Source organism: Pipistrellus kuhlii, unplaced genomic scaffold (genome assembly GCF_014108245.1).
Source record: "Pipistrellus kuhlii isolate mPipKuh1 unplaced genomic scaffold, mPipKuh1.p scaffold_m20_p_11, whole genome shotgun sequence".
Taxonomy (NCBI): Eukaryota; Metazoa; Chordata; class Mammalia; order Chiroptera; family Vespertilionidae; genus Pipistrellus; species Pipistrellus kuhlii.
Window position 1 is genome coordinate 39149791 of NW_023425416.1, and position 23706 is coordinate 39173496.

General features: G+C 40.5%; 1 protein-coding gene across 2 annotated transcripts in view; it reads left to right on the plus strand.

Moving 5' to 3' along the window:
• The window catches only part of LOC118715428 (anther-specific proline-rich protein APG-like), a 151119-nt gene extending 128720 nt beyond the window's left edge, over positions 1-22399 (plus strand). The window contains exons 2-4 of one of the 2 annotated variants that reach the window (XR_006741146.1): positions 20758-20965; positions 21105-21244; positions 21351-22399. Coding sequence is in view for 1 of the 2 variants with exons in the window: in XM_045579340.1 (XP_045435296.1) it covers positions 21105-21194 (90 nt within the window). In the remaining variant the exon portion in view is untranslated. Of the gene's footprint in view, positions 1-20757; positions 20966-21104 lie in introns of both variants that reach the window. The other variant, XM_045579340.1, reaches the window with a different exon arrangement.
• The last annotated feature ends 1307 nt before the right edge of the window (positions 22400-23706 follow it).

Sequence of the window (23706 nt, forward strand, 5' to 3'; positions counted from 1 at the left end):
TTTTCCCATTGATTTTTAGAGAAAGTGGAAGGGAGGGGGAGATACACATGGATTGGTTGCCTTCCCAACATTCTGTGGTTGCAGGCTCTACCAGGGCCAGAACCTGCAACCAAGGAATGTGCCTTGATCAGAATCAAACTTGGGACCCTTCAGTCTGAGGGCCGGCACTCAGTCCACTGAGCTAAACCAGCTAGGGCTGTTCAGATAACCATTTTAATCTGCTTTGCAGTAAAGGTATTTAAGTAGTGTTAGTGGTCACTTATCAAGTGTCTCCTTCAATTTAAAACTACTCAGTTAGAGGTTTTTATGCTTCTTTCTTCCTACTCCACAAAGTGAAGCATAGGGCATTTAGACATTGGATAGCATCAGAATGACCAGATAATTTATAATCCAAATTGGACAACTTTTAAGAGGGAAGGGAGTAGTATTAGTGTGATACCCTCCCAGGCAAACCTGATGTATGGACTCACTAGGAAGCAGGGACCATAAATCTGATTTCAATAAGATCCAAACATGAGTGAGAGTTGTGCAGAGGGCACTGTGTTCAGGTCTGTTTTCTATCTCTAAGAATAAAAGGAAGTTTAATGGGAAGTTATGGATAAATGTGTTCTTGGTATTCCTACTGGGGCTAAATATTTAAAGGCAAGAGAATAAACATGCCTGGCAAATTATTGGATGGTTCAGGCTGCAATTCTTACAGGTGAAAATAAAAGTAAGATATGTGGTTTCTACTGTACAGGTTTAGTATGTGCACTGGTTGCATCCAGGAAATAATTGCTTGTAGCTCAGCATCTTGCTTGTGTACATATTTGTCTTCATTACTAGGCTGAACTACTTCAAGGAAGGACTTGTTTATTTATATTTGTATCTCTTACAACCCCTTATGTGCCTGTAGTCGAACGCTCTATGCTGTGAAATTTTGTGAAAGTTTGAAAGAATTTTGCTAGTCCAACCTTTGCTTAATGGACACTCTTCTATAAAATTATTGACTGGTTGAACTTTCCACTTTTAAGGAATTTATTTTCAAAAGATGCCATTCCATTCTTGAATTGCCAAGTTTATGGGAAAATGTCCCTTTAACTGAAGTGAAAAATATGTCTTGTTATAACTATGACTGGATTTGACATACCGCTCAAGCCATCTACAGGGCATTGTGAGTCCACTCGCTAGTGTTCACTTGACCTCTGGATGTACCCGGAGTAAATCTAATCCCTCTCCTTTCCAATAGTGGAAGCCTCGTAACATGGTCTCTTGAGTTCTCTCGTATCAAGCTCTGGCTATCCCAGGTTTTAAAATCCTTCTCATATGATTTTCTTCCGGACTAATTGCTATTCTTGTCATCTTTGAAAGTATCCTACTTTGAAAGTATCTCTTAAAAAGGAATACACAGTGCAGAGCAAAATGCAGAGTACAGCAGGTTAGTACCAAGGCTGCCATGCAGTTATGCGGATTGCGCATTGTACAGTGGTGCCTGACAGAGGTGACATGGGGAAGTTAAATTCTAGCCTGCACATCGCTCACCAAGCCTATGTCTTCACAGAGAAAGGAAGGACCTCCTTTTATTTCTTTTATTAGCACAAAGTGATGGAATGCGCTTACCAACACCCCTCTAACCCCAGCTCACCTTGCCCACCTCCTAGATTCTGTATGTCTTTAAAATGCAGCCTAAGATTTCCTATGCTTTTTTTGGCAAGCATATCATTAATACATTATTTTGACCTTGTAGCTAGCAAAAGTCCCTGGTCTTTTTAAAATGAGCTTCTGTTAAGCCAGATTTCTCCTATCATACCTGACATTGATATATGTCATTGAAAGGATAGAAACTTTTAGAAACTTATACAGATTCCCCCCCCCCCCCAAATTGATCTGGAAGTAATTAATCAACACTGTTGAAATACCCCCCCCCTCCACCAGCTGTTAAGCCATACCACTCTTAGTCATTTCTCCACGTTCTCTAGAAGGATGTCTTAAACCATAAAATATTTTGCTGAGCTTGTTATTTCACGTTCATGGTACTTCACAAATCAACCAGGTAAACAAATATTAATTCTTAGTAATCACTTCTTGTTCTTCTTTGGAAGCAACCACACTTTATGTAATATACTCATTAGAATTTAATTAAGGCTTTATATCAATCTCACCAGTTTCTGAAGTCTTTTTTCTCTCTTCACTGCTCATCCTCATTCATTTTGAAAACCAGGGCATTCATTTTTCTCTGGACATCTGCAGGGGAATCTGTGGAGATATCTGCCCAATTACTCATTTTATCCACCTTTGCCTCTGACCTCCTTTTCTGGAGAATGCCAGCAACCAAAGTAGGAGGGCTAGAGGACACTTGAGAGCGAGTCTGTGCCTCCACATTCCCCAGAGACTTCTAAGAAAGCCGGTGTGGAACTCTCTTTTCAAAGTCATTGAACAAAAGTCAAGGAACAGGTAGCAAAGAAGAGGTCTTGCTTCACCATAAATATTGAGGCTGGTCAAGAGGATGACTTTTGAGATTTTGTGAGGAGTTCACATCTTCCTATCTGATGTTTTTTCTCTTCTGAGGGTCCCCAATCTTGCTGAGTTTGGGTAAGCATAGTATGTCACTATGTGAGTCATCTGAATGCCTTCTGGTCTTGCCATGTAAAGAGAAATGCCTCTTGTATTTTTTAAAAATGAGATTACTAAGGTCTCATATTTGAGAAGAACCTGCTCATTCATAGCTGGCTTATTGGTATGAAAAATACCCTTTCTATTCACTCCTAGTCTTCCACTGCATGAGACATGTCAGTTGCTTAATATCTGCAAGTCACTCAAGGAGCTCACAATAGTTTATCTGCAAGAGGAAGACTAAGCAGACTGTGTCAGTCAGGATATATACTATACTTTGCTGCAATAACTAATGACCCCTTAAATGAAGTGGCTTAAAGCAAGACTAATTCTCTCATCCACCCTACTTTTCAGTGAAGGTTGGTTGGAGGGCTCTTTTCCATGCACCGCCATTCTTCCTCCAAGACTCAGGGTGATGGGACAGCCACTAAGTGGAACTATGATGGGAGCTGGTACAGAGAGAAAGGAATGTTGTGCAGCATACACTGATTCTTAAAGCTTGTGCTCCGAAGTTACTTCCAAACTTTTCTCAGTTTAGTGGCAAAGCAAGTCACAATTATCCTTTTATGGGCAGGACGTATAGTCCCACTATGAGTCTGAAACATGTGTGAGTGGCCAAATAAATCACTTGAAAAGCTTTTTCTCGTGATATAGAAGTAATGGAATTGACAGATGCAAACTTTACCTCAGAGGCAAGACAATTGTTTAAGGAGATGCAACTAGCATACCCAAATTCTGGAATTAAAAAAAAATAAACTTTGCAAATTTAAAAAATTCAGCAAAATATAGAAAAACTTTGAAAGGATATAGTCTCTTCTGTAGACCAAATTAGATTCCTAGAAGATCAAGTGTAATAATTATCTCACAACACAGAGTAGAAATTCAAAATAATGAAAATAGTAAGTAAAAAATATAAGAGAGATAGGAGACAGTTCCAAAACAACTTGCAAACAAACAAACAAAAAAAATTAGGAAGAAAAAAGGACAGATGGAGGAGCAATGTTAATTTAAATAAAAGAAAAAAGTTTCTTAAGATTAAAAAAATACTTGAAATTTCTGTTTGAAAAATATAATCAAGTTCCAGGCTGGTTTCATAAAGAAACATAAGTATGTGTACATAGCATACATATATCTACACATATTTTACATATAGAGGATGTCCCCAAAAATTTATACACACTTTAACAGCTGATAGCTCAATTTTGAAAATGAAATGAATTTTCATATACACTGTTTATAATTATTCAACCTGTGTGTTTACATATTTTTGGGACACCATATATATATATATATATATATATATATATATATATATATATATAAATATACTAATGAATACACATGGGTGTGTGTACAGTGGACTTATAAACGCATATATATGCATATAACGTGTATAACATACTAGTACATATATAAAACATTACATGTAACACATATATATAATATATACACACATGCTGGGGCTGTGTACTAGTATTTACACATACGTGTATATGTATAATTTTATCTTCTGGTAAAATTCAAGAAGGACAAAGAGAAGCATAGCTTTTTCTAGGCTTCCAGAGAAATAGAATATATTTCTTAGTAGAGAAAGAACCAGACCAGCAATCGCCTGCAGCTATTGAAGCTATAAGGCAGTGGGATGTTTAAGAGTCTACAGAGAGAAGGAGTGTCCAAGAATCTCATCTGAGATTTCACTCATCAATCAGAGAAACATTCATCATGCAAAGCCTCAGACTGTAATCTCTTCTTACATGCTATTTGTGAAAATATTTGATGAGTTAATATAACCCAATGAAAATTGAGCCAGAATAGGTATTTCAAGATAGAGAAGAATGATGAACAGTGAAGTTCACAACATATATTTAGATATTTACTCAACAAAGAAGTTCTATAAATGTGATACTGGTGGGGTTTCCCCCCCCCCCCCTCTAATTTATAAATGGGAAAATAGAGGCTTAGAGAGAGCCAACTGGCATTCAGAGTGGCACAGTGGGGATTCAAGCTGAAGCTGTTTGAGAGCTGATATTCTTAATTACTTATTCATGTGACTTTCCTTGAAGCCTTGGTCTCTTAGTCTGTGTGGATTTCTATAACAAAATACCATGGATCGAGTGGCTTGTAAACAACAGAAATCGGTGTCTCACAGTTCTGTAGGCTGGAAGTCCAAGGTTAGGGTGCCAGCATGGTTGGGTGAGAGCCCTGTTCCAGGTGGCAAGCTTCTCCTTGGATTCTCACAGAGCAGAAGGAGATCGTTTACTGTACTTGTGAGGACTCTGAATCACCTCCCAAAGGCTCCACCTGCTAATACCATCACACTGGGGCTAGGATTTCAACATATGAATCTGGGGAGGACACAACCATCAGACCGTAGCACTTGGGTATAGAGAAAGGCTTTAATAAAGCCAATCTCTATACCAGGAGTAACAAAAAGAGACACAGGGGTCAACAAAAAGTGTTTGACAAAGGATACCAAATATAAAGTCTAAAGATAAAATATAGACTAGAAAAAGATACTTGTAACACATGACAGAATAAAGCTGATGAAGCTAATATGATCAAACCCAATGATATAAAAAGTAAATTAAATTAAAAATTAGAAAATTATATGAATAGGCCATTCATAGAAGGAATGCAAATTGCCAATAACATAAAAATATCCCTCACCTCACTTGTCATCTGGGTGAGTAGCACAAATTAAAACATCATTGGGCCCTAACTGGTTTGGCTCAGTGGATAGAATGTCAGCCTGTGGACTGAAGGGTTCCAGGTTCAATTCCAATCAAGGGCATGCACCTTGGTTGCAGGCACATCTCCAGTAGGGTGTGTGCAGGAAGCAGCTGGTTTCTCTCTCATTGATGTTTCTAACTCTCTATCCCTTTCCCTTCCTCTCTGTAAAAATCAATAAAATATAAAAAAATTATTGGAATAAAATTTTGCATCCTGTGGATTGGCTACAGTTAAAAACAGGTATAACATTCACCATATAACTTATGAGAACTGTGATCTATATAGTTATATATGCTTATGGTATAGGTCCATCATTGGCAAACTGTGGATCGTGAGCTACATGAGGCTCTTTGGCCCCTTGAGTGTGGCTCTTCCACAAAATACCATGGCCTGGGCGAGTTTATTTTGAAGAAGTAGCATTAGAATAAGTTTTAATTTAAAAATTTGGCTCTCAAAAGAAATTTCAATCATATTGTTGATATTTGGCTCTGTTGACTAATGAGTTTACTGACTATTGGTATAGATTTATATATTAAGCAGAAATTATCTAATACATCTGGAAATTTAAAAAAAAAAAAATATATATATATATATATATATATATTTTATTTTTTTTTCACCGAACCCATTGGAAAACACAATTCTATACAAGTTACAGCAAGACATTAAGCATATTACATTAAGACATTGAAGTATTGGTTAATGTCTAACCATAGGCTAGGAAGGAAGGGGGGGAGAGGAGGGGAGGGAAAGAGGGAAATAATGTAGGAAGGAAAAGAAGAAAGAAAATTTCTTATTTATAGCATTTGTCATTTTCCATGGTGTAAATATTCCCACCATGACCAAGTTCAAGTGGCTAATGTGCAGAGTTGGAAAAAGATGCTCACTATTGTACTGGCATGCTCCAGTACATCACTGAACTAAGGCATGTACACAAGAACCTGATTACAACACAACTGTCATCCCACACTGTGTTCTGTATTCTCTCTGTATTCTTATACTTGTTAAAACAACACATTTAATACTTCTGTAGTTTTGACATTCTTACAAAATTTTTAAAGGATGAGATTCACTAAATGGCCTGTGGCTACCCCATAAAGCCTTTCCATATTTTAGAATCTGATTTATTGGGTTCTGGAGTCTCAAACTCAGTCAAATGTTCCATTATTATCTCCTCATCATGGGTTAGACATTGTAAAAATCTGATATTGCCCTACCCAGTTTGGCTAGGGGACTAGAGCATCAGCCTGCGGACTCAAGAATCATGTTAGATTCTGGTCAAGGGCATGTACCTTGGTTGCAGGCACATACCCAGTAGGGAGTGTGTAGGAGGCAGCTAATTAATGTTTCTCTATCATCGATGTTTCTATCCCTCTCCCTTCCTCTCTGTAAAAACTCAATAAAATATATTAAAAAAGAAATTGATAACTCCCTTAATAAAATGCATCTTTAACACTCCACGGTTGGCAAAGGAGTGATAGCTAACTTCATTGCTCACCTCAGAGGACCTGTGTTGGCTATACTTAAGGGCACAGACAGATTTTCTTTCAGTTTTAACTTCACTAGAATGCAAGTGCATGAAAGCAGAGACCATGTTTACCTTACTCTCCAAAGATGCCAGAAGCTAGCACAATCCCAGGCACTCTGGACTTAGTTAATAAATAATTAACCAGCTAGGAAAGAAATAAAGATGTACATTTTCTCTTTGCCACACTGGGGCCTTTTTTCTCTGTAAACCATCTTGGTAGAAAAAAATGACCACAGCAGACTAGCTATGTTCCTTTCCTGCTATGAACGTAAACTAGAGACTACAGTTAGCTGAACTCCCTCTACCTTTGTTTTCCTTTTTTCCTTGAACTTAAAAGAAGAACACCTAGAAGAAAATGGCTTCTCTATATTTTTTCCAAAAACATCTGTGGTTCCTTCTCCACTTTAGCCTTCCGGACACTTTGTGTGTGTCCTTCCCATTGCACAATTTGTTTTTCTGGCTTTGTACTCACCCTTTGAAAATAGAAGCTCATTAGAGAGCTCTCTGTGCAGCCAGTGGGTTGGTATGATCATTTAAAAATCTATTCCTGTTATGTTCATTGGGTCTTTATGACGATGTTATCAGAACTTCCCTGTTTTATTAATTTCTGGCCTCATTTCAGCCATTTCCCTTTTTAATTCCTTAAGCCACGTTGTCATGGTTTTATTTGTTTTGGTCTGATGAGCAGAGAACTTCTGGTTTCCCAGCATCATTAGTCTATTGGACATGGTGTCACTAGATACTGGACTGTTTTCTTCAGTTTTATAACCTATATTTGTTCCTCACCCCAAAAGCCCTTGGGCTGTAGTATATGGGACAGACATTTCACTGTCCTTTCACCGTTTAATGATGTTGGCTGTGTTTGCTGAATGCCCACATGCCTGTCTGAGTCAGTATTGCTTATTTTATTATAAACTCCTAGGAAAAAGCAAATGTCCAAGTATCTAATATAGTGAAATTCCTTTGGGCACTTAAACACTGTGTGGGTGGTGCATGTGTATAAAGAAAATATTTGATTCACATGTTTCTAAAGGAAAGAGTCTGCAATAGGTTGGTATTTAAATAATTCCAAGTGCTTTTAAAATAGTGTAGTCTTTGTGAGCTTTTTGTGCATGAGCTAATCAGGGCAACAGCTATAGAGGGTTATGGAATGAAACCTTAGAGTAAAACACTGAGTGACTCCTTAATATCATTATAAAAATTTTCCAGATTAAAAATCAACTATAAGAGGCTTCACAAAATTTGTCATACCTGTAGGCTGTCTGGTGTAGCCCTTTTGAAAAACATGTGAGGATAAGAGGAACCAGGAAATTTGGAAAGGGAAAGAGGGCATATTCTGTGCTAAATACAGGAGAGAGGCATTTTTCTGTTAGTTGCAATGTTAGAGAAAGTGAAAACTTAAATATGAAGAAAAGTCACATGGAGTTTAGATACTCATAATGCTGGGTAAATGATTTTGAATAAAGAACTCCATTAAAAGCACAATTGCACACACACATATTAACACACAAACACACACACACACACACACCACATACATATATCCAAGAAACTTAGGATAGCATGAGGCCTAATCAAATTTGTACTTATGAGTTGTACTTATGAGATTAAGTGATGACTGATAACAGCATAAAGTTTATAAGCATGGCACATAATTGTATTTGAATTTGCTATTTCTCTGTGTATTATTTGACTAAAAATAAAAAAGGTGATTGTTTTCATAAACAGTTATATCTTATGAAAAAAAAAATCTTACCTAAGTAGCATGACTGTACTATTTAGAATCTGTTTTGGCCCATGAGATCATTGTTAAGTCACCACAGCTCAACTTGCAACTGACTATCTGAATCGTACAGTGTTTAGGAAGAAATAAATAGCCCCATTTAGTAAAGGCATGCCTATAAAGTGACAGTAAACTTCATTGTAATTAGTTCTTACATTCTCATTTGGAACATTAACTTGCCAAAGAATCTTTATCGTGAAATCTGTAGCCTAAACATTCTATTGTCTGAGCTGAGGGGACAGAGCTTCCATCTCCAAGGAACCTGCGTTCTTCATTGAGTTGCTCTCTGCCTCACCTGCAAAAAAATGGATAGTCTTTGTCTCTTGCCGGATTTCCAAGGGCATTTGAAGAATGACATCTTTAAAACTCTACAGAACATATATAAATATTCACTTCAGTTAAATACCCTCCTTGGGCAGACAAATAGGCCTTGTGGTTTGACAGGTGCCTTTTCGTCTCCATTACCTGTGATGGAAATGCATAAATCCCACTCTAACCAGCTCATATGTAAATATCTCCAACAGGACCCTGATAGATCTGCCAAACTAGATGGATATGATTTCTAGCCAGCTTCATATTCCAGTCGCGTACCAAAGTAGAAGGGCCAGGCAGACCCAATTGGGGCTTTTCACTTTGTCAAGCAGAGTGATGAATTCTTTTCACTTTATCCTGCGAGAGCACTCAGAAGAATCTTAAAAGGTTGAAATGTCTTAACATGATGGCCATATATGAATTTGGGTTGTAATTCAATTTAACAAGTTATTATGAGGACACCTACTAAGTGCAGGTCATGCTACTAGGTGTTCACTAGAGGAAATGTTTCCATATGCCAACAATACTTGGCCCTGTCTCTCAAGGGGCTTAAAATGTAATCATGGAGGTACATGAATACGCATTTGATACTAGTAGAAACAAATTTTGGTGATGCAGAGTCTATAACCAATGAGAGATTGACCCTGTCTGTTAGAACAAAGGGTAAGTAGATAGAGAAGATGATTTGAGGAAAGCCTTGAGGACTTTAAAATGTACGATTATGCCCAGCCAGTGTGGTTGAGCATCGGCCTATGAACCAGGAGGTCATAGTTTGATTCTGGTCCAGGCACATGCCTATGTTGCAGGCTCAATCTCTAGTAGGCGGTGTGTTGGAGTCAGCCAATCAGCGAGTCTCTCTCATCATTGACGTTTCTATCTCTCTTTCTCCCTCTTCCTCTCTCTTCCTCAAAGAAATAAAACTATTTTTTAAAGGTACAATTATTATTATTTCTTCAGTTTTAAAGCTAAGGATCTATCTAGATAAAAACAAAAATGGCCACCCAAGATTGCCACCTGTTGAATGAATGGACCTTAATGTGTCAAATCAGTGCCTGACTTCCAGTTAGTGTTCATTAAGTCTTTAAACAAATGAGAACCTTAGGGAATGTGAGAGAACAAGCAGATGAAGACAATTCTCCATGAGTCTTCCAATACCATTATTAAATGGAGACACTGTGTGCTTAGCATAGACTTTCCTATTCAATGAATCTCAACGTGGTGATCATGAATCTGAATGTGAACTTGAGAGCGAAGGGAAGATTTTAGATCATGAGGTTCTACTAGGCAACAAGATGTGAAGAATAGAAGAGGACAAAAGAAATGGAGTGTGCACAAATGAGAAAGCAGGTGATGAACAAATTAACAAATCAGGCTCTATTTTCAGGTTTACATTCATGTTTTGAGAATTATTGGGTTTGTTGATTTTATTTTTTAAATAAATATTTTTTTAATGTTTTATTGGTATTTAGAGAGAGAGGAAGAAAGAGGGATACAGAGATAGAAACACCAATGAGAGAGAAACATCATCTATAGGCTGTCTCCTGCACGCCCCCTATTGGGGATCAAGTGCACAAGCCAGGCATGTGTCCTGACCAGAATCAAACCAGTGTCCTCTTGGTTCATGGGTTGATGCTCAACCACTGAGCAACACCAGCCAGGCAGTTTTGTTGATTCTTTGCAATACTATCTATTGCCTCGAATTCCAAACATTCTATGCAGTTTTGCTTTCGTAGAAGGTAATGTTGGATTCCTGAATGCTTTCCTTGAGAGTGTTGATATACATAAGCCCTGATTACCCAAACAATGGCTTGGAATAATTTTGTTTGTCTATTAAGTAGAATAACATTCTTTTCCTACAGATATTAAACACACTATTGTTTGTGATCATGATGAGGCTGTTGGTTTCAGGATTATCATAGGAAAAGAGACAATTCTGATTTTATATAATGAATCAAAATGCAGGTCACTTGATACAGTAAGAATTTTTTCTTTTTAAGAAAATTAGTTGATGCTTTGGATTTTATTGAAAAGTAGAAACTATGGGTTTTGTATAATAGAGAAAGTCTGGTAGTGTTTGTCCTTTTGCCCTTTCCCCCTTTCCCAACAAGTTAAGACAGCATATCAATTTTATCAGTTATCAATATCAACTATAAAATTAACAGCAGCCTATAGATTAATTTTGAATACGTTGGTGAAACTAATCCAGGAAAAGAGCAGTTGAATAGAAAGTAGGGCTTCCTGGAAAAGTTTACTGTCAGGAATGAGGAAGCTGTTCCTTGATTCTGGCTTTGCTGCCCAGTAGCAGAGACCCGACTACGCTGTCTTCCCCTCTGAATCTCTGTGTCCGAACTGGTCAAAGTTAGGATCAAAAACAGGTTTCTTGGTTACAAATAATAACAACAAACACGAAGCATTTATTTTCTGTCAGGCTCTCAGCTAATCCCCTTGTTTGTATTATTTCACTTAGTTCAAAGGACAGCTCCTTTGAGGTAAAATTATTATCTCAGTTGAGGGAATGGAGACATAAAGTGTATCATGGGTATCATATACCAGGCATTGCACTGAGTGCTTTCTGTGTATTTAGTTCATTTTAATGTGATTCTCCTAAGAGCCCTGCAATCTAGCTGCATTTTACACGGGAGGAAATGGACTCCAGAAAGCAGTGATTTGCCCACCTTCTCCCTCTCAGAGCATCACAGATCCAGGACAAATATACAGATCTCCTGACTCCAAGTTGGCACCTTTCCACTACACTCTGTTTACACTGAAACCATTGGAATTGGGCTTTTTCCATATCTATAATTTAAAAATATATATATGTTTTTCTTGATTTCAGAGAGAAAGGGAGAGGTGGAGAGAGATAGAAAACATCAATGATGAGAGCAAATCACTGATCGGCTGCCTCCTGCATGCCCCCTCCTAGGGATTGAGCTGGCAACCTGGGCATGCGCCCTGACCGAGTATACAACCATGACTTTCTGGTTCATAGATCGACGCTCAACCACTGAGCTGATCTATATATATTTTTTAGAAGAAACCTAGGAATTTGGCAACTTAAAGCTAAAATTGGCCTCAACTGCATGCATAATAATTTAAAGTTTTTATAGTTTCCAGCATATTAATGTTAAGAAGCTTCCCACAAATCATTGAGATTTTTAGCTTTTCCGAAAAATGAAAGTATCTGCTCTCCTTAGGCTCGCATCTCTCCATGGCAAGTGGCCACAGGAACTGAATCATGTGCTCTCTCGTTTCACACAGCGCCCACCTCGCCTCCTTCATTTGTCTGTGTTGCCTCCAGGGCCTTTGTGTTCAAATGAGTTTGTGGCTTCTGGATTCAATTAAAAATATCTACTGCTCCAACTTCAAGGAATGTGAAGGTGTGCTACGGAGCACAGCAAGTTGGTTATTCTGTTTGGCTTCCTCCACACAAAATCAATGGCACTGAAAGTCCTTGTGGTACGGTTTTTCTTTTTCAGGATTTTCACAGACAGAACATTTCTCCAGCGTGACATTTTAAAATCAGGGAGGTGAGCCGAGTCATAATTGGTCCTGTCACCATTTGGGTTTGCTGCTGGCACCTCCTGTGTTTGCCCTGGTTGAGTAATCTGTTTGCATCTGGGTAGACCACACGCAGACAAATGTGAACTCTGTTTATATTCATTTCCTGCCCGGGAAGTTGGTTCCTCTGGGTCACAGCTTTGGAACGACTGATAGATTGGAAATTTACTGGTATAGACTTGGATGCAAAACGTACTTGAACCCATGTCGGGAGCTGTCCTTAATAACCTTCCTGGGCTACAGCTAAGGGGACTTTAGGACAATTGTATAAGCATCATCACTTCTGAATACTAGATAGTCAATGGAATTGACCCTTGAACAATACAGGGTTTAGGTATGCCAACACAGTTGAAAATCTGCATAAAACTTTTGACTGCCTCCAAACTTAACTATTTTTAACTTAGAAGCCTTATGGATAACTTAAACAGTTGATTAACATATATATTTTATGTTATATATATATTGCATATTATATTCTTACAATAACATAAGCTGGAAAAAAAGAAAATGTTATTAAGAAGATCCCAAGGAAGAGAAAATACATTTTTAGTAGTGTTAATATTTATTGAAAAAAATCTGTTGTTCAAGGATCATCTGTAATCACATCTTACAGATGAGGCATTTGAAACCCAGAGTTGTCTAAAGTTATATTAGCTAAGTCAGTGTTCTGCAAACTCATTAGTCAACAGAGCCAAATATCAACAGTACAACAATTGAAATTTCTTTTGAGAGCCAATTTTTTAAAACTTAAACTATATAGGTAGGTACATTGTTATTAACTTAATTAGGGTACTCCTAAGCTGGCCTTTGCTAAAAACTCAAGGGGGTCAAAGAGCCGTATGTGGCTCGCAAGCCACAGTTTGCCAACCACTGAGCGAGGTAATTCCCATTACATAACACCTATACCTCTCAGTAATGATCAGAGTTCCATGTTATTCTCTGGGTGCCTCCTCCAGGCAAGTCATGAGCTCCACTCCCAGAATTCCCAAAGAATTCACTCCCCCTCTCCCATCTCATGTGAGCAGCAGTCTGCAAAGGGCCAGGAGGAAAGCCATCAAGTTTAGGAGACTGGAAACTCCTAGGTCTGCTCTGTGCCAGGCTTGGGCCAACCACGGAGGATGCTTAGGGCCTCTTTCCCCAGGGTGATGATTTGTAGAATATTTGTAGAATGAACATCAATAATATCTCATTCTTAACCTCCATCTTCAACCAGTGGGTTACAGGTAAAAGTGGAGTGAGGGGTAAATGAGACAATTCTGGAAGGCCTCTAGCAGGAGACTCATTAGTACCATCTTCATTAGGGACACCTCTGGGGACCCATCCTTGGAAGCCTGCGGGATGTCTAATCCAAGATTGACAGCACTGCAGGATGTCTTCTGTTGCAGTGAGCATTAGATATCTTAATAGCAATTCTAGCCGCCTGAACTCCATCTCCAGCATCCTATTTGGCATTAGGAGACTAATAAACAGAATATGCATACAGAGGGTGGGGGTAAGAGAAAGAGATCAACCAAAGGACTTGGGTGCATGCATATAAGCCTAACCAGTGGCCATGGACAACAGGGGGTGGGAGTATATGTGGGAAGGGATTTGAGATGGGAAGGGGGGTGATGAGGACAATTATGTGATACCATAATCAATAAAAAAGAAAGAAAGAAAGAAAGAAAGAAAGAAAGAAAGAAAGAAAGAAAGAAAGAAAAAGAAACACCTGTAGCCCTAACCAGTTTGGCTCAGTAGATAAAGTGTTGGCCTGTAGACTGAAAGGTCCCAAGTTCTATTCCAATCAAGGGCATGTACCTTGGTTGGAGGCACATCTCCAGTAGGAGGAGGTAGCTGATCAATATTTCTCTCCCATCGATGTTTCTAACGCTCTATCCCTCTCCCTTCCTCTCTGTAAAAAAAAATAAAAATCAATAAACTATATTTTTAAAAAAGAAACACCTGCAACCTTCACTGAGTTTATTTTCTAGCTGCTAAAGCCAAGCATGCGTATAAAAATGTTCAAATGGGAACTTACAGGCTTCGCTGAGGTACTATGTATCGGCATTATAAAAACACTCCACACAACAAATGGCCATTCCTGATTTATAACACCCACAGACTGTCAGGGACAAAAACTACTTTGGGGAGAAAGAAAAGAATTGCTATACAACTAAGGTGGGGGGATGTTAAACTGACTTAGGAGTGGAGACTGGGTAGAATTAGAATTGACTTAAAATAAGCCACCCTTTCATATGTAGCTGTTTTAGATATTAATAAGACAACCCAAGGGCCAGGTTGAATATTATAACTTGCTGCAGGTTAAATAGCCAATGCTGTGTTCATTGTAAACTTGAGCAACTTTGGGGATAGTAAAGAACAGTGGTCAGCAAACTCATTAATCAACAGAGCCAAATATCAACAGTACAATGATTGAAATTTCTTTTGAGAGCCAAAGTTTTTAAACTTAAACTTCTTCTCATGCTGCTGCTTCAAAATAGACTCACCCAGGCAGTGGTATTTTGTGGAAGAGCCACACTCAAGGGGCCAAAGAGCTGCATGTGGCTCGCGAGCCACAGTTTGCTGGCCATAGGTATAGAGTGCTTTAACCTCACTCTTAAGAACATGCTAAAGTCTTCCTTCTGTGCTGGTAACAGGTGATGTCATTTTCATGCTGTCATGGTGCTCACGCATGCAAAGAACCCACAGAGTAATGGAACATGTTTCCTATTTCTCTTTATGGTTCTTTCAAGCAGCTTTAAAGGTGTTTGTTAATTAAGCATTTCATTGGCATTCTGTATGAGAAATTAGCAGGGAGTTTCTCCCATAAATAATCCAAACATACTTTTGAATTGGCTGGGATTATCTAGAACTTCACTCCAAGACCCCACTGTCCTAGTTGTCCATGGCTGGGTCTATTTTCAATGTAGTTATGCCACACATGGATTATTTCCGAAGTGAATGTACCTGGCTGTCACATGAAGCATTTCTGTGTGGCTGGGGGCCGAAGTTAGAGGAAGATGGTGAGAGCATGCTGTGTGTACCTTTGTATTTAGAGGTCTCTGGTCTTCATTGTGCTTCCCTTCCACACCCTTCTTAATTTTGGCTTTTCCCTGGCCACATGAGAGCAGTGTTTTATTCTGTTTGCCATTCATTTCTGGATGAATTACCCATTGTTCTGTCTGTTGTCATTGTTGTAGTTTCTTCAAGTTCCTAGGTGATGGGGGAAAACACAACAACAAAGCAGTCTGGGCTTTGTGAAGGGCTGGACTTTCTATTCAAATTAGAATTATTTTTAGAAAGCTGCTATAGAATTTAGATTTCCTTGAACAAAAGGCTTTCATGAAGCCATATGCTGGTGTGATTTCCTCCGATAAAGCCTTAGAAATGTCCTTTTCGAATCCCATCACTGGTGGGCGGCTGCATTCTGTGGGCAGGCCTGCCCTGCACACCTGGGGCTCTGCAAAGTTTCTGTGAGGTGTTGATGCTTGCGCTTCCGGTGGCCATTGGCTGAAAGAGTATTACAGTGAACGCTGTCATCAGCAGAATTGGGGATGTGGAGTGATTGCCAGTTGTGAAAGGCTTAGAGAAAAATGCCTCAACACAAAGTTCTGAAGTAACGTGGAGTGTCATTTCACTGTTCTTTCATTCAGAGGGTCCTGTAGAATCTTTGTATCCTGGGGGAGGAGTTAATAAAGATTCCGGCTCTAGAATGTCTGAAAAGCCAGCTTTATTCTACTTAGAAAGGGAAATAGGTAAGTGGAAAGGACATAAAGTCTCCAGGGCCCAGGAGAGGGAAGAGAGAGAGCCCAAAGCAAAAGTGATGTGGAGCTATTAACATTCACCGCTGTCTGCCTCTGCTAGTAGCCCTCCAAAGCCTTGGGGGTATAAGATAGGTCAAGAAAGGGCCTCCTCTTTACCTGTTTTGGGGCGTCTCACATATTAGCACCCAGCTCTTTGATGCATTTTGAGGTGCTCAATAAATCAGAAGGCTCTGATTTTCAGCAAAGGCCCAGGGTTTTCCAGAAAGATCTCCCCAGGATGAACCTGACGTTGATTCATGTAGCTCATCTGGCTCAGTTTGTCTTGGACTGGACTGTCACTCCAAAATAGGCTCAGAGAACACACCTGATGCACCAGCATCTCCCATACTGTTGGCCTGGTGTCCTGACTTGGTGCCTAGACTCAGGGCCAGCTTCCATTCTGGGCTCCCAAGCATATCCTTCAAAGGGTTGAAAATAGCATCACCATTTCAATCTCTTAGGATCCTTCTCACCCTTGACAAGCCTGTGGGTCAGTAGCCCTCTAGGGCCCCTTGTCTATCATCCATGATTGAATAGTTACTCTACGGAGCATCATGCCATGCATTGTGGAAAATAATAGAAGAAGGCGATGATGTACTCCTGGCCTTTGAACATCTTTTCAACTTACAGAATAGACAGAACCAGCAACCCAAAGCAAAACACATGAGCACTCAAATGTCAGCCAGACATATATCATTCATTATTTATAAATCCAATTAACTTGGCCTGTAAATACATATTTATGTATATATTAGTACATATACCTATAGGTACATAAAACTGAAGCATTTTTCTGAAAAGACTAAAGTGACTGGAGCTGGAAAAAGTGTTTTTTGCCCTAGCTGGTTTGGCTCAGTGGATAGAGAGTCAGCCTGCAGACTGCAGGGTCCCAGGTTCAATTTTGGTCAAAGGCATATATGATACCTGGGTTGTGGGGCTTGATTCCCAGTGGGGGTCAAATAGGAGGCAACCAATCAATGATCTCTCTCATTGATGTTTCTATCTCTCCCTTCCTCTCTGAAATCAATAAAAATATAATTTTTAAAAGTGGTTTTCTAGTGCCTAAGCTTTTGTTCACAAGGAATAACCCTGAGACAAAGATTTGAAAGCAAGTAGTATATTTGAGAAGTGTTGGAAACACAGTAAGAAGAATGGAAAAGGAAGATAGGGGAAGGAAGACAGCCAGCAAAGGGAAATTCTGGGAACAGCTAAGCACTTGAATCTCACAGTTAACTCCCAGACTCTGTTCACCCGTGGTTGAGGACTCCTTTCAGGACAAGTTAACATGGAGATGCTTTTGGATTGCCATGCCCAATCAAATAGTTTTAGACAAAGCTCTTCATGCAAAGAGATGAAATTAATGGCAGTTGGAGGTGGGCCTTGGGGAAAAAAAGCCTTGGGGATAAGGGCACAATACTTAGAAGTATCAATGACAGCAATGGCTTGGAAAATGAAGAGACTGAGGTTTCAAGCAATGAAGAAACCATTATCTATGAAGACCAAAATTAACAGTGGATGACGTTGAAGCCAGAAACTATTGGCTTATGCATTTCTGGAGAGTGTATGACTCAAATGACATTGGGAAGAAGGCCTAGGCTACCAGTTGGAGCTGACTGAAGATGAGAGGATCCAGGTGTTGATGGCTGCTCCAAGTCAGGATGCCCCCTGATTCACTAGACATGTCCTTCCTTCACTCAACTTGGTTGAAGAGGCCACTGGTAACCAACAAGCAGTAAAGATTGCATCCTGGGTCCCCTGCTGAAATTACAAAGGATATGGAGAGTGGTGGTGGGGTGGTCGTGGTCAGCACCTCTAAAGCATATCTGATAATAGAGTCTCCTTTTGTATTGTATTGTATTGTATTGTATTGTATTGTATTGTATTGTATTGTATTGTATTGTATTGTATGTGCCTCTGTAGAGATCTGGGGAGAGTTAAGACAGTCAAAAGCTGTAGCACAGCAGAGGGCTCTAGTTTGTCTGACACAGGTCGGGGTTGACGTATTGCTTCATAAGGCCTACACCCTAGGCCAGTGGTTGGCAAACTCATTAGTCAACAGAGACAAATATCAACAGTAACAATGATTTAAATTTCTTTTGAGAGCCAAATTTTTTAAAACTTAAACTTCTTCTAATGCCACTTCTTCAAAATAGACTCTACCAGGCCTTGGTATTTCGAGGAAGAGCCACACCCAAGGGGCCAAAGAGCCGCGGTTTGCCAACCACTGCCCTAGGCTTTAGCAAATGCCTCCTGGAGTCCCATGTGTTAATCTTTGTTAATGGAAACATCCATGTGTTTTACCTAATTTTAGCTGCCCTTGTAGATGTGTCCAAGAATGTGTTCTCAGAAGTTGTACCTCAGAGGCTAATTACTCCCTCCCATATCATGTTATATGCTTGGATGTGCTCTGTCCCTATCCTGTATTTAGATGCTGGGCAGAGAAGATCTATAATAGAAATGTCAGGGTATGTTGATAATTTATTGATCGATTTTATCTGGGGGAATATGTAGGACATGGGGGTGCATTCTTATGTACCTAGTAACATACTTTGTCCATGGAGAGGAAGAGGAAAGAGAGAGTTAAGCAGGATCCTGTCAGGGGACAGAGCTTCCCCAATTACTTTAACAGAAAGAATTAGTATGGAAACTTGGGTGGGGGAGAAAGAAGTTTTCTTCAACCCTCTTAGGCTGGGTCTGAAAATCAAACTGACAAAAACAGATTAACAGGAGAAAAGCAAACAGAGTTAGTTAATATATGTTCTATGTGTCATGGAAACCTCATAATAAGGAAATGAAGGTCTGAAGAAACAGACTGTGCATTTTTATGTGAAGTATGATAAAGAGTGGGCAGTCCTGAAGGAATATGAGAGGTTAAGGAGTCCAAGGTAAGTGTAAACTTAGCAAAGCCTATTAGGCTTCTTCTGTGTGTCCCATTGTCTTTGAAGAGAAGAATGCTCCTTTTCTCAGAGTGTAGGGAGGGCATCTCTCCCTTGAAAATCTTATGACCTGTTTCCAGGAAGAAGGATGACAGGGGAGGAGGTCAGAGTGAGCTTTCTGCCTCAGCTATTCTCTCAAATTCCCCATCTGAAAATATTCAAAGTGCCAATGTATTATATTAGGGGATAGCCTGTCCCATTACTTCTTAACCAGGTTATTGGACAATCCAAGAGGTGCAGAAGGAATAAATTGCAAGAAGTAGCTACACATTTAGGGCTGGGGGAACAAAGGGAAGAAATCAGGAGAATGGAAATACTTGCAGAACAGGACTCCAGACCTCTGAGAAATGTATACTGGATAGCTGGCTGTGCTGGTATCTCTGAAGGGGTCATCAAGAAACCGATGCCGGGAATATCAAGAAATTGCAAAATGGAATCAATTGCTCTTACTGGAACCAGTTACTGCTCCCAGGGTGAAGGGTTATCACTGGGCCATGCTGACAGATTAGGAAGCAAATAAGGAGCCACTCACCTCTCCTTCTGCTTTTGATCTCAAGTTGGAAACTCCCTGCCTACCCCCATTCCCCAATAGTAGACCTAAAAGGGAACCCACTGGCCATGGGGGACGTGGGAGTGGGGATCTAATGTGTACAGTCCTAGCCCCAGTACCACTAAGTAGGGCAAGTTTGGAGGAGGGAGACAAGTTAAAAGCCCACTCAAAGCTTTGATGGTATACCCAGTTGTTAGAGAAGGATGAAGATACCATGATTTTGCAGTGATGGGCCAAAGAGGGGGATCTGCCTGGGTGGCAAGAAGTGTTTCATCACCAACATTGCTTACACTTACCGGTGCATGATCATAGTCAAAGGCAGACTTACTCTTAGTTTTATGATTGCTCTTAAATTCTTGACAGACAGTGTGCCCTCTTCATTATGTGTGCCCAGGACTGACCACTCCCACCAGCCCCTACTCTTTGTTACACTACTAGTAATTGGCTTTGTTAGGATCAATTCTCTTGAATGCCTTTCTCTCTCTGTTGCTCTTGGTAACACTCTTGAGTCCTCTGATTCTCAGTGTGTGTTCTTCACTGGTGCGCTACTCACCCTGTGTTCTGGGGAGTCACGATCTATGAAAGACAAAAAGGTAGCCCTGGGTTTTCCATGACTTTTGGGAAAGGAGGGTCCCAGGTGGAGCCAGGTGTCTGTCATGTTCCATTTCTGGAGCTCTTTGGCCCCAGGCAGCCTGCCTGGAGCACACACTTTCTTCAGGATTCAATGATGCTTTAGAATCAACAAGCAATGCTAGATTGACCCAAAGGGCATGGACCTTGGGCCTGGAGGAATCTTCTTAGAGATTTGTCACTTGGTGAGAAGTTGAGAGTTTGAAGTTGAAGATTGGAATCACTGAAGAGAAGACCAGGTGTTGTTGATATCCCTCCTGTCCCAGTCCCTTGCCCGTTCCTTGACCATCACCCCATGGCAAAGGAAGGAGGACCTCCTGCTAATTTTCAACTGCATTTTGCTCTCTGTTATGTAGTATTTCAGTGACAAGATCCACTGAGGAGAGTTGGGGCGAGGCTGGCTGAGGTTCTCAAGGAGCTGTTTTGAGTTCAGGTACCCACATGGCAATGGAATGGTGCCTCCTGACCTTTCAGACCTTTGAGACCTCTGGGAGATCTTAGAAATCACCTCAACCTCCCATCGAGGATCCGACCATCTGGGGGACTTCCAGGGAAAGGTAGCAGGTAGAGTATCCTTTCTGAATTTTATTCTCTCTCATCCTCCCACCCCTCCTATCTATGTCTCTCTTGCTCTATTGTGTCCCTCCTCAAGATTCCATAGACCAGTGATGCAGGGGTATTTATTTTATGTTCTTGTCAACAGACATATCATGGACTGAAAGGTGATGGGTACCCCAAAGAGCTCACTACAAGACCTCAAAGATTCCAAGCCACCGGCTGTTCCAACACATAAAGCCACCAGTCTGGAGAGGCAGCAGGAAGCAAGAAGCAATCCTGGAGGAGGTGAGGAAACATCACTCTTTCCTCTGCCCTTGACTCCATCAACCTGTAGCTGTCAGATGGTTTGGGCCCAGGATTGATGGGCTTTCTCCTGTGTGTCCTTTCACAGGCTCTCTGGTTGTTATTGTTGTTGTTGTTTGGCCAGAGGACAGACCACCTTCTCAGGTGTCCTGGGGAACTGCTGAAGGACAGTGAGGAAGATGCTGCTGGTCCCCAGGACAGAAACACAGCAGCTGGAACCAAGAGGCACCTAGAGTGGGACCCAAGCCCTCCAGACGGAGCTCTCTGAGCTGCGGTGCCCAATTGGACTGTTTTTTGCTTTGCCATCATTTGTATAACACACAATTCTGGATGTTTTCCATTGGTTGGCTTTCTTTTTTCTTTTTTCCCCCCAACCTGTCCTTTCTTTTTCTCCTCTTGGCCCTGGGAATTATAAGCAAAGAATTGCTTTAGAAAATATAATTCTGTTGGTGACATTAGCCTTGTTTTATGAACAAATTCTGTCACTGGGGATTTTCTGCATTGCAGTCCCAGGTTACCTAGTAAATGGGGCTGCGTGGTTTGATTTGTGTAGTACTGATCCTTAGATTAAAAATACATTTTCTTTCTTGCTTGCCTTTCTTTTTCTTTCTTTCTTTCTTTTTTTTTTTTTTTTTTTTTTTTTAGTTTGGATTCAGGTAATGTCCTGAATCACATTTGCTTAGCTACTGAAGCGATCTCACTGTGGTATCGCTTGGATTTGAAATATAATCAAACATATATTATACCAGGGGCGCCTGCACACTGTTTGATATATATGTTACGCTGCAAAGAAACACAAACCTAATAGGTTGAAATTTAATTCCTGTCTGATCCTGCAGCTGGAACGGGGGAGAAATTATACACATCAAAAATGGCTTCAAATACCCTGAATGTAAGCTAACCAAGAGTAAGTGGATGCTTTCCAAATGCCCTTTTCTGAGGCCAAGCAGAAACTGGAGATCAGCGGACCTCACCACCAGGGTTGCTCGGGTCTGTCTGGGGACCTGCCCGTGTGTGGAGGGATTAGGGAACAAGGCATGCCTCTCTGTCTGGGTTTACGGAAACTGTGGCATTTCTGACCTACGTCCTGTAACTGTGCCCTGCCTTGCAATAAAACACCCTAAGTTGACTCAGCAACAAGGTCTCTGTCCATTTCCTACAATACTGTGTCCTTCCTCAGTGGCTTTGTAAGCAAGTCCAGGGCAGACCGACGGGTGGTTGACTTGCCAAAGATCTCAGCTGGGTGCCACCTTATTGCTCCACCAGAGGTGTCGCTGGAGCTCTCAGTTGTCTGCATGTGGGACAGTGTGTGTGTGGTCGACTTATCTACGTGGCATATCATAGTCAACCCCAGGAATCTCTAGTCATGACATAACTCTGTTAGGCCGAGCTGCTACCCAATGCCACCATTCTCTAATTCTGCAGTCCCCACCAATTTCTCAGAGACTTTAGGACAAGCCACAAGCTCTCTGAACTTCAATGTCTACCTATATAAGATGGGGCTGATGATATTTGCTATAGTTATGGTGATAAGAGCCTCCTACACAAGGACATCACATGGATGGTACATTATATAAATACACTGGATGTGGCAGCACTCGATATATGGTGTTTATTGTATTTGTTAATAGATGATGAAAAGGACACTTGAATTTCTTATAGTAGGGCTTTGGTTGAGAATACTGAGTCATCTCTGAATAGCTTCTTAGACCTGCTTGCATAACGCCATTCAAAAACAAAGATTCATGGGACACAGGCAGGAGAAGAGAAGCTGCCATTCCATACCTTGAGCATGTAGCTCAATACTGCCATCCCCCATTCTGTGGCATCGGGCAGATGTGGGATCTCCTTCGCAGGGATGCCACCATTGCTTTGTAGTGAGGAAATGTACCATGCTCAAGGATGTGGGAGGTATCATCTTTGCCCCTCTGTTTGCAGCATTGGGCCTGTGCTGTTAGAGGGCATGTGAGTCTCAGTTCTGACAAAGAGGTCTCATCCACGGTGGGGAAGACTTGAGCCCATCTCAAGCCTCAGAGTGCATTTGCCATTTTACTAGAAAGCACTTTTGAGAAGACCCTAGCACGCTCCACCACCACATCTGAGATTTCAGGATAAGCACAATGTGAAATAAAGACAAGAGCTAGGGCCATTCATTTCCTGTTGGGTCACTTCTGAACGAGTTGTTCTCTGGTTGCCATGCATGGGTTATAGTCCCACACATATGAATCCTGGACTTCGAGCCATGCAGAGTAGAAATATTTTCCACTTTCTACCTTGAAGTAGTTAAAATGGTAATAATAACATAATAGCAATGGACAGTTATTAAGTACTTAGCATATGCTGATCATTGGGCAAAGTATTTTACAAGAACTGGCTCATTTAACTGTCATAACAACTGGTCGAGGTAGGTACTCTTAACTCCCATTTTCTGGGTGAGAAGGCAA